The sequence below is a fragment of the Crinia signifera genome, unplaced genomic scaffold (genome assembly GCF_055691185.1).
Source record: "Crinia signifera unplaced genomic scaffold, ASM5569118v1 HAP2_SCAFFOLD_641, whole genome shotgun sequence".
In the NCBI taxonomy this organism is placed as follows: domain Eukaryota; kingdom Metazoa; phylum Chordata; class Amphibia; order Anura; family Myobatrachidae; genus Crinia; species Crinia signifera.
The window spans coordinates 40618-53217 of NW_028142538.1; the positions used below are offsets into that span (position 1 = coordinate 40618).

The window sequence follows — 12600 nt, forward strand, 5'->3', positions numbered from 1 at the left end:
ATTTGGGATCAGCAAACTCAGGGAATTTTAAAACGAAGAACGTTCTAGATTCTCTGAAGGATCACGGATCGCCGGTTCCAGTCTGTGGGCCTTTAGCTAGATTCCCGGAGGCTTGTGTTTTTTTTGGGAGCTCTCCTGATATTGTAATAGAATGGTGCCAATCTTGACATCCTGTGATTGGTCACCCAGCTCATTCCTCCTCCCGTTTCCACCTGGGGCTAGGCAGGACATTAGGAAATATTTTCCTCATGTTAGTGTGACACAAAACATCAGAGGAAAGGTAAACCATGCAAAATGAGAGACATAAAATACACTGTTCACCTATAACAGCGAGAACATGTTTTAAGGAATTTAATAACAAAAATAAAACCATATTTAAAAGAACAAGTTCGTAAAATCTGCCAGCATTCAGTAATAGGGTCGACATCCTTATGTTATGGTGGAAACATCTCGTCCCCAGAAGACAGGCCTCGGCACTCCTCTTCCATCACCCCTCGGTACACGAGGAACCTGTGGTTTAGTCCAGGGCAGCAGTGGAGCCGGTAATGCGTCCCCAGAGCTCCACCGGGAGAGCTGCAACCGTAATAAACACATGACACGCGGGAATGTAGGAGGGCCATGGAGCACATGACACACGGCTCGTGTGTTACATAGATGGCATACCCAGTGCACAGGTATGGCAGCTCCTTGTTTATGTCGCTCTCCTCTTTTCTACGCTTGCGCTTCTCCTTCTCATCTCCTGCTTCTTTCCCTCCCTTTTCATGCTTTATGTCTTTAGTCTCGTCTTCCTGGTCAATAAGACCAACATATGCTCCTGCCCCTTGCTGTTGGGCCACCATATCTATTGCCACCATACACGCATGAAGCAGAGGCCCTCCGTTCTCTCCGGTGCGATCGGTCGCTACGGCCAATACATCTCCGCTCGCTTGGTCCATCACAACCGCCCCAATACCCTTCCCTCCCCTAGCCTTGTTCCTCCGAGCAGCTTCTATGGCTCTGTGCATGTGGCTGCCGATTCGTATCCTCTCCTCCTCGGTTACACCTCCCCCGCTGCCGCTTTCCTCCACATGGGCCACCTTTGGCTTGGCGTGGTAGGTGATGGGCCAGATGGAGCACCAAACTTGTTGCTCCTTTGGATTCCTTGCCGCCCTCGATGGGACCGATACTAGAAACGTCTCTCCCAGCCCAGTTAAGTCAGTGGAGCCAGAAGGCAAGATGTCAGCGACTTGTAATCGGATCTCTGGTTTGGGAACAATACCGCCCTGGGCCACATCCCCACTCTGTCTGGGGACGACAATGTCACTGTTCTCCTTTAATAGAGCCATTTGCTCCTCCACTGTGACCGGACGGAGCAAGATCTCCAGGTGTGACTGGCAGGCCCGGACTCTCTTCAGGTGACGCATGGTATCTGGAAGACTGTACTGTAAGGAAAGCGTTTGGGACAGCCGGGAGACCTGTCTTTTGTCTGTAATGCGAGCCGCAAAAAACGTCACCAAGGGTGGATTGATGTGTCCTGACTCCAACTCCTTACGTTCCTGTTCCTCCTCCAGTGATAGCACAGGGGTCAGCAACCATGAAGAAGACATCGCAGGATCTTCTGCAGATGGTGCCATGATGGAATACTGAAAAGGACAATACAATATATTCCATTACCGCTTTTTATAGTCAATCAACAATAATAATACATAATGTATTGATAATACTCTATACACTTCATAACTGCATTGGAAGTCTGGTCAGCAATAAACAGCAGCCATGGAAATACTTAGGTAAGTTAAACCACCTGCTTTTACCTGTATTACTCAGCAGAGAGCCTGGTCGGGCCCAGGTACTTTCCAGGGGGCGTGGCCTAATAGTGAGAGGCGTGGCCATGCACTCACAGTGTTCCTATCTATCTCAGCAACATCATCTCCGTCTAGTATAGACTGCAAGCCCTCTCTATGCTCTGTCTCACCGGCCAAGTTTGCATGTGTACTTTTATGTGCGATTGTACTGGTAACATTGATGTCGCAGTGTTGATTATGATTAATCCAAACATTTCCTCCCTCTCACACCGTAGTCTCTGGGGAACTGGAGACATAAGGAGAATACGTTGGGAACTTGATGGCTGGTGATGCGTTCTGCGTAAAGGATTGACATTGACTATTTGAAATCATTGATGGTTTATGGCCGATGTAGAATACTTTTGCCATCAATGTGGGAGAACCAGATGGTTTACATGGCAAAGGAGAACCGATGTTCCTTTTTTTTTTTTCAATGTGTCGGGACACGGAGCATAGCTACGCCCCCCCACCACCCAGCCCCCACATTTTGATTGGTCCTCGGGTCATTCATTCAAATATAATGGATAACCATCGATAGCTAAAACTATCAATGATTATCCATCACATAGTTTCTGAGTATCGATGACTGGGTGCAAAATCACCATCGATTGGCAACCATCCCTAGTTCAGAGCCAATGGTAATTGACAACTTTTCTGTCTTTACCTGAGGGAACCTCCACTCCGCCTTGTGTGGGGCTCACATGGTGACATTCATCGCCAGGGCTCTTGGGAGGGATCCTTATACAACTTCTACCCAGGCCCGATTCATGGTATTCCGCAGCCCTGCTGATTATCGAATGACCTCGCATGGGCACGGTATGCTGTATAGGGATGGTAATCAACCATCAATGATTCAAAATCATCAATGGTTTATGGCCAATGTCAAATACTTTGAACCAGATGGTTTCACTTAATCGATAGCACAGCAAAACCAATGTTTTGCTTTTGTTTTTTCATAGTGCCGGGACACTAAGCATAGCTCCGCCCTGGACACCTGTGAAGCCCCACCCCCACGTTCTGATTGGCCCAGGGGGCAGCCAGTCAAAGAAAATGGATGACCATCAATAAGTAAACCAATCACATAGTTTACTATAAATGGCTGGTTGCAGTATCACTATCGATGGCAAATGCACCGATGGTCATATCCAACGCTGTGCGCATTTTCAAAGCCATGCATATGGTCAAGAAGAGTGCGATTTGTGGGGTGGCATTTTGCCTGATCACTGGGCTCCGAAATCCCACAGCCCAGCGATCAGGTCTGTATTACCCCCAACATATACAGTATAAAACCTCCATGTTTGGCCATGTCTACTAACACATGCTAGCCTGGATGATCTCTGGGCTAGGAATGTACAATGGGAGGCTCTGTAGTGAGCTGTATGATATATATACACAGTATTGTTATAGTGCTAATTTGTGCATGCACACAACTGAATATGGGCGATGTTATCACATTATCTGTACCGATAGGGAACAGGACCAAGATCGGACCCTTAATAACGATCTGCCAATATAACTGATGTACGATGGCCTTCATCCACAATGTTGTCCTGCTTGCATAGTGCACTATGCCCACTTCAAGGAGGTTCTGAAAATATATTTTGGGCCTGATTCAGTCCTGTTCGCTGGGCTGCAAACTCACACCCCGAGCGATTATCGGGAGACAGCAAATGGGCCATGGTTTCCCTGGGGACAAAGCCAGCGATGGCTTGTCATCCCCCGCTTTTCGCAACAAGATTGGCAGATGGACGGCGTTTGTGGGCTTGACTCCTATGTGTACAGCTGTGGTAATGCCAGAATACAATGCCCAAACAGCTGACCTACTGTAGCTGGCCGCAAACCGGGTGCTGGGTGACAGACAGTCGGCATTCCGACAGTCATTACGCAAACGTCAGAATCCCGACTGTTAAAATCCCAACACTCAGGATTCCGACGGCCAAAAGCAATTCCCTCTCATGGGGGTCCATGGCTCCCATAGATGGATAATAGAATAGGTTGCGAGTGCAGCAAACCACTGTGCCCGCTGATTGGCAAGTGCAGTGAGCCCGCAAGGGGCTTCCTTGCGCTCCCCCCGCCGTCTGAGTACAGGCAGTCGGGATCCCGACGTCAGGCTAACGACTGTTGGGATTCCAACTGTCGGACTCCTACAGCGCACCCAGCAAACCCGATGCATTATGTATATACAGTATAGTCCAAAACGAAATATAACAGGAGCCTGACATAAGGATAATAGCAGCAGCTTGTACCATGCACATACAGACATAACAGGGACATACAGGGGGGACAGGGCAGGGATATAATCTACAGGAGGGGACATAGGACATAATACAATGCCGGGGACATTGCTGCACACAGACCTGGGGAGCTCAGCTCAGGAGAACAGGGATCAGCAGCAGCAGCAGCAGCTTCCTCTTCTATGCTCTTAACGCATGCACTGTGTGTGTGTGTGTCTGTGCAGCTGCAGCAAGAGAAATGGAGATTGTGATTGGCTGGGAGGAGTATGTAGTTGGACACTTCCTGATAGGGGCGGGGACATAAGAATCCTAGTATAAGTATATGGCTTTGAATGGGGAAGTTCTTAGGATCCGATTAGGTCTAGGAAACTTTAATGGTCACATGAGGGGGGGGGGGGTCAGATATTAGCTGCAAATCCATTCTCTAAACTGCTCACCACCATCTAATGATTCCCCAGTGTGTGCAGTCTGTGCCTAGCCCAGGACTTACTCAGCGGCTGTGATAGAATCAGTCTGATGGGGTCCGGAGCTGATACCACACTACTTCCCCTCACACACCCGGGTCCATCTGCATTTCCCTGACACTCCAAGAAAGGGGAATAGTCACTCGGTTGACAAGCATTAGGTCGACAGTGTCATAAGGTGGACACAATCATTAGGTTGACATGGAGAAAGTTGCCAAAAGGACGACATGGGGTTTTTCCCTGTTTTTTTTTTTTTAAGCCGACATGTGCCACTAGGGCAGGGCTGGGCAACACCGGCCCTCCAAATGTTAGTGAACTACACATCCCAGGATGCTTTGCATTAGTTTTGCTATGTGGCCATGCTGAAACTGATGCAAGGCATGCTGGGATGTGTAGTTCATCAACATCTGGAGGGCCGGTGTTGCCCAGCCCTGCACTAGGGCATGGCGGGAGAATAAAATAGGTGTGCCAAGTGTAGCGAGGCACCGTGCCTGACGCATGACGAGCGCACGCGGTGGTACGTTTCAGTAAACATGTCGACTATGTCGACATTCGGGACAAAAAAAAAGAAAAACTAATGTCAACCTTTTGTCTGTCGACCTAATGACCCTGTCAACCTAACCCATGTTGACATCAGTCATGTCGACCTTCATGCATGTTGACCTAATGCTTGTCGACCTAGTTCATCTGTCCTATGATCCATACCCCCAAGGAAATGGCTGGTAACCAGCCACATAAGTCATCTTCCAATCAAACAACTTGCGAATGGCCAGCGATCATCTCCCGGAAGCGGAGATGTGCAGGGAAGCTGCTCCCCGCTGCGTGTCAGACTCTCCTGTGTCCCCGTCAGATGGCGCTCCTGTCCGCCAGCCTGCACCAGCTCAGGACATCTAGCGATCCTGCAGGCTGGCTGACAGACGCGCCGTCGGTATATACTTAGGGAAATGCAGCCAGCATCGATGATAACATTGCTGCCTGCCATATTGGATTATTTGCTGTGATATTTATTTTCTTCTCTCAGCACAACAAAGCACAATAAATTCCAAGTGTAAATCCTACCTGATTGTATGTATCTGATGTCTTCCCCCCCCCCCCCCCCCCCCCAAAAAAAAAGGTAAGAGCTGCATAAGATGGGTTAGGAGAAATCAGGTAGATTGCTAGACTAATCAGGGAGAGAGGGAGATTGCTCCTATTTCAGGGAGTCTCCTCCCAAAGGCCTTTGCTTGCATACAGAGAGGGGGGGGGGATCCTTTAGATGGTGAGTGGCTCCGAATGGTTTCCCCCTCATGGATGGGATTTCAATCTTGTGAATTGGCGTGGGGCACCATTTACATGCTCGCTGGCTCCGAACACTCGTAGCCCAGCGAGCGAGCAGATCTGAATTGGGACCTTAATCAGCCACAGAACCTGCATAATCCATGAGCGTCCCGGATGAAACAGATAGTATGGTATTCCATCATGTCACATGGTAATACAGGGTGCGGCTGTGTGCGAATGTCTTCTTTCCCTGTTTTTGTCCTATTTTATTCAGCATACATCTCTTATATATTTGGCTACATCTGTCACTCAAAGTGTGTCTGGAGATATAACCCTGGGTGGAGCCTCTGACTCACATGACTGACTCACATGACAGAGAACCAGCCCAGTGAGCCCACAGACAGTGCCAGACACCCTCTGCCTCTCCAGGGCCCTTATTCTGATCTGTGCGGCCAGATCAGAATATGCGGCCAGGACCGTGCAGGCGAATCCCCGCCTTCCATACGGATCGCCACCTCCGTCCGTACGCGGATATGTGGCGGTCCGCATGAAAGTGGACGGGGATACGCCTCCTCCATCTTGGGAGCAGCCCATGCATTCGATGGTCGCCGACCATCGAATGCAGGGCCGCACGCTCCACCAGCTCCCGCCACCCTAGACCACACGGACACTTGTCCGTATGAAATCATGTATGGGGGCGGGCAGCTGACATCCGGCGATGTCAGATGCCCGCCCCCTACACATGCGTCACGGCTTCATTACCATGCATACGCCCAGCGTTTGCATGGGAACGCCCATGAAACGCGGGGCGTATGCATAGGGTAATGAGGCTAAGTAGCCCCTCACGCCCCTCTCCGCCCCCTGTGCGGCATCTAAAAAAAACGTACGGCGAAACCGCTTGCACATGCGCAGAGTGACCTCTGCTCATGCGCAGACGAAAAACATCGGCGGTACGACCGCAAGCGGCAAACACCGCACCAACCAGAATAAGGGCCCATGTTACACAGCAAAGACACAGCTACACACCAGACACATCAGGTGAGCGCCCCACATACCTCCCAACATGACCCTCTCCAGGAGGGACAGAATGCTCTGTTTGTGGACTTCCATCTTAATTTATGATTGTCATCACCTGTCATTTTAGACAGGGTAATTGATAAGAAAGGTGTTTAAGCACAGGTGATGGTAATCCATAAATTAAGAAGAAACAGAAACAGAGCAATGTGTCCCTCCTGGAGAGGGTCATGTTGGGTATGCACCTCCCTCCCTCCCCTCCCCCCCCCACCATTCACGGCATCCCCACGATTAAATGGCACATGCAAAACACTGACATGGCTATGGTCGACAATGAAAAAGGTTGACAAGATTCACTTTTTCAATATTTTCATATTCATTCTCATGTGTCGACATGGACACCAATGAAGTGCCACATTTATGTCAACATTTACATGTGTTGACCTTTCTGTGTTGATTTTTTCTTGTGGCGATTCGCGGCACCCCCCGCGACCCCCCTCCCGCGTTTTGCAGCACACCCCCGCGATTCGCGGCCCCACCCCGTGACACCCCCCCTCCTGCGATTCGCGGCACCCCGCGACCCCCCCTCTCACGATTCGCGCCAACCCCCTGGCCCCCCCTCCCGCGGTTCACGGTGCCCCCCACGACCCCCCCTACCGCGATTCCCCACCCCTGACCCCCCCTCCTGTCATTGCGGCAACCCCCCGCCCCCGCGACCCACCCTCCCGCGATTCACTGCAACCCCCCGCGCCCCCCCCTCCCACGATTCGCGGCACCCACACACACCCCCCCCTCCCGCAATTCACGGCATCCACCCACGACCCCTCCTCCCGTGATTCGCGGACACCCCTCACCTCTATGAGGCTATGGTCGACAATGAAAAAGGTTGACATGAGTTTTTGAAGATTTATTTTTCTTTTTTTTGAATCTCTTATATATTTGGCTACATCTGTCACTCAAAGTGTGTCTGGAGATGTAACGGTGGGTGGAGCCTCTGACTCACATGACTGACTCACATGACAGAGAACCAGCCCAGTGAGCCCACAGACAGTGCCAGACACCCTCTGCCTCTCCATGTTACACAGCAAAGACACAGCTACTCACCAGGTGAGTGCCCCACACCTCCGTACCTCCCAACATGACCCTCTCCAGGAGGGACAGAATGCTCTGTTTGTGGACTTCAATCTTAATTTATGATTGTCATCACCTGTTTTAAACAGGGTAATTGATAATAAAGGTGTTTAGGCACAGGTGATGGTAATCCATAAATTAAGAAGAAAGTCCAGAAACAGAGCAATGTGTCCCTCCTGGAGAGGGTCATGTTGGGAGGTATTCACCTCCCTCCTCCCCCCCCCCATTCACGGCATCCCCACGATTAAATGGCACATGCAAAACACCGACATGGCTATGGTCGACAATGAAAAAGGTTGACAAGATTTATTTTTCACTTTTTCAATGTTTTCATATTCATTCTCATGTGTCGACATGGACACCAATGAAATGCCACACTTATGTCAACATTTACATGTGTTGACCTTTCTGTGTTGATTTTTTCTTGTGGCGATTCGCGGCACCCCCCGCGACCCCCCTCCCGCGATTTGCAGCACACCCCCCGCAATTCGCGGCACCCCCGGTGACTCTCGCGATTCGCGGCCCCACCCCCTCTTGCGATTCACGGCACCCCGCGACCCCCCCTCCCACGATTCGCGCCAACCCCCGCGACCCCCCCTCCCGCGGTTCACGGTGCCCCCCACGACCCCCCTACCGCGATTCCCCACCCCTGACCCCCCCTCCTGTCATTGCGGCAACCCCCTGCCCCCGCGACCCACCCTCCCGTGATTCACTGCAACCCCCCGCGCCCCCCCTCCCACGATTCGCGGCACCCACACACCCCCCTCCCGCAATTCACGGCTTCCACCTACGACCCCTCCTCCCGTGATTCGCGGACACCCCTCACCTCTATGAGGCTATGGTCGACAATGAAAAAGGTTGACATGAGTTTTTGAAGATTTATTTTTCTTTTTTTGAATGTTTTCATATTCATTCTCATGTGTCGACATGGACACCGATGAAGTGCCACACTTATGTCAACATTTACATGTGTTGAACTTTCTGTGTTGATTTTTTCTTGTAGCAATTTTTTTCCAGTCACAACTATGAACTATGTGCACGTCAACCTACACATCATCAACCAATTCTTTGTATAATATATAACACCTGTTCTGTTTTACTGTAGGTGTTTTAAGTCAGACCTTTTACTGCTACTATTACTGTTTATGTAAATGCATTCTGAATGACAGCAACATTCTACCATCCTTCTACAAGAATATATAACCAACTAGGTGATTCATCGCGCCCTGTGCCCCCCCCTCCCGCAATTCACTGACCCCCCGCGCACCCCCCTCCCACGATTTGCAACCCCCCCTCGCGCAATTCACGCCCCCTCCCACGCTTTGCGGACCCCCGCCCTCTCCCGCGATTCGCCGACACCTGCGCCCCACCCTCCCTTGATTCACGGCACCCCCGCGCCCCTCCCGCAATTCACGGCACCCCTAAGCCCCTCTTTAGTCCCCCGTATACTCACACACCCCTATCACTACCCAGCTTCCTGCTCTCCTGAACCGTAACTTCCACCACTGGGGAGTCGCTGATGCTGTTTTGCCCACATGCCCCTATCATGCCTCATAGCCCAGCCTCCTGCTCTCATGCACCCGAACTCCCACCCAGTAGGAGGAGACACTGACTAAGGGCCACCATCCTGTACTCCTGTGCTGCCACGCTGGACCCTCACCCACTGGCAGAAGCTGCACAGTATCTCCCACCCTCCTTTTTAGTCCCCCTTATGCCCACACACCCCTATCACTACCCAGCCTCCTGTTTTCCTGTGTCGTGACCTCCGCCAGTGGGGATCCGCTGACACAGAAACACCCTACTAAACTATTGCACACACACACCTAAACAACATGCACACATAGCCCCCCCCACACCCACAAATGTCACTGTACCATCCACACTATCAATGTACATCTTACTCTGTAACCGCTTTTTAATTAAACAAAACAATACACACCCCCTTCCACATCATATGCTCTCTATTTAACACATTTCACCTATAACTCAAGTTGCAATACAGGCATCTTTCATACAATTCTAACCATCTTTCTCATATACAAATGTTCACAAATTAAGGGGGCGCAGCCCCTTACGACGGTGTGAAGAGCGCCCGTAGGGCGCGATGAATCACCTAGTATTCATATATTCACTGCACACTCGTCCTGATCATTACACATGCACTATCGGGACCAGTGTGTAGCGGCTCCCTAACACAGCCCCCTGCCAGCTCTGGTGCAGGCAGGGAGGCTTCCATCTCCCTGCCTGCAGCCGTCCCCCAGCTCCCCGGCGGCATTCGCCGGGGGGGTTAAAATTCGCCGCCAGGGGCAGATAGCCCCTGAGGCGTTGAATAGGGAGAACGGGCGACTGCCCGGCGAATCTCCCTACAGGGAGAATTGGGGAGAAAGTGCAGCGAATCCTACACAGGATTCGCTGCAGCTCCCCAGAGAAAGCATTCACAACGGTGTGAAGAGCGCCCGTAGGGCGCGATGAATCACCTAGTATACATTATGTACACGACAGCAAAGTGACCATAAAGGTTTTATTTTCATCACAGAGACCTGAACCTGGACAACATCTTAGTGGCTGGAACTGGACATCTGAAGATCGCCGACTTCGGCATTGCCTTGGTGAACATGCATGGAGGCCGGACAGCCAGTGACTACGCTGGTACACCCGACTACATTGCTCCTGAGGTGAGTGGCACAGGATATCCCTGCTGCTTACTGACTGCACACACGTGAATCAGGCCCATTATTACATCTTACATAGTCACACATCAGTGCCCTGAATCAGGCCCATTATTACATGTTACATACAGTCACACATATGTGCCCTGAATCAGGCCCATTATTACATGTTACATACAGTCACACATCAGTGCCCTGAATCAGGCCCATTATGACATGTTACATACAGTCACACATCATTGCCCTGAATCAGGCCCATTATTACATGTTAGTCACACATCTGTGTCCTGAATCAGGCCCATTATTACATGTTACATACAGTTACACATCAGTGGCCTGAATCAGGACCATTATTACACGTTACATACAGTCACAGATCAGTGCCCTGAATCAGGCCCATTATTACATGTTACATACAGTCACAGATAAGTGCCCTGAATCAGGCCCATTATTACACGTTACATACAGTTACATATCAGTGTCCTGAATCAGGCCCATTATTACACGTTACATACAGTAACACATCATTGCCCTGAATCAGGCCCATTATTACGTTACATACAGTCACACATCTGTGCCCTCAATCAGGCCCATTATTACATGTTACATACAGTCACACATCTGTGCCCTCAATCAGGCCCATTATTACACGTTACATACAGTAACACATGTGTGCCCTGAATCAGGCCCATTATTACATGTTACATACAGTAACACATGTGAGCCCTGAATCAGGCCCATTATTACACGTTACATACAGTCACACATCAGTGCCCTGAATCAGGCCCATTATTACATGTTACATACAGTCGCACATCAGTGCCCTGAATCAGGCCCATTATTACATGTTACATACAGTCGCACATCAGTGCCCTGAATCAGGCCCATTATTACATGTTACATACAGTCACACATATGTGCCCTGAATCAGGCCCATTATTACATGTTACATACAGTCACACATCAGTGCCCTGAATCAGGCCCATTATTACACGTTACATACAGTCACACATCAGTGCCCTGAATCAGGCCCATTATTACACGTTACATAGTCACACATCAGTGTCCTGAATCAGGCCCATTTTTACATGTTACATACAGTCACACATCAGTGTCCTGAATCAGGCCCATTATTACACGTTACATACAGTCACACATCAGTGCCCTGAATCAGGCCCATTATTACACGTTACATACAGTCACACATCAGTGCCCTGAATCAGGCCCATTATTACATGTTACATTCAGTCACACATCAGTGCCCTGAATCAGGCCCATTATTACATGTTACATACAGTCACACATATGTGCCCTGAATCAGGCCCATTATTACATGTTACATACAGTCACACATCAGTGACCTGAATCAGGCCCATTATTACAAGTTACATACAGTCACACATCAGTGCCCTGAATAAGTCCCATTATTACACGTTACATACAGTCACATATCAGCGTCCTGAATCAGGCCCATTATTACATGTTATATACAGTCACACATCATTGCCCTGAATCAGGCCCATTATTACATGTTACATACAGTCACACATCAGTGCCCAGAATCAGGCCCATTATTACACGTTACATACAGTCACACATCAGTGCCCTGAATCAGGCCCATTATTACATGTTACATACAGTCACACATCAGTGCCCTGAATCAGGCCCATTATTACACGTTACGTACTCACACATCAGTGCCCTGAATCAGGCCCATTATTACATGTTACATACAGTCACACATCAGCGTCCTGAATCAGGCCCATTATTACATGTTATATACAGTCACACATCAGTGCCCTGAATCAGGCCCATTATTACATGTTACATACATCAGCGTCCTGAATCAGGCCCATTATTACATGTTATATACAGTCACACATCAGTGCCCTGAATGAGGCACATTATTACATGCTACATATAGTCACACATCAGTGCCCTGAATCAGGCCCATTATTACATGTTACCTACAGTCACACATCAGCGTCCTGAATCAGGCCCATTATTA

At 49.7% G+C, this 12600-nt stretch overlaps 1 protein-coding gene across 1 annotated transcript; it reads right to left on the reverse strand.

Annotated features, from left to right (window-relative positions):
- Positions 1–334: 334 nt before the first annotated feature.
- Positions 335–4316, reverse strand: ADAT3 (adenosine deaminase tRNA specific 3). Its single transcript, XM_083168330.1, has 2 exons — positions 4181–4316; positions 335–1622 (listed from the first exon to the last, which is right to left on the reverse strand). The coding sequence occupies exon 2, from the start codon at positions 1611–1613 to the stop codon at positions 435–437; it is 1179 nt and encodes a 392-aa protein (XP_083024456.1). The 5' UTR covers positions 1614–1622; positions 4181–4316; the 3' UTR covers positions 335–434.
- Between the last annotated feature and the right edge of the window lie 8284 nt (positions 4317–12600).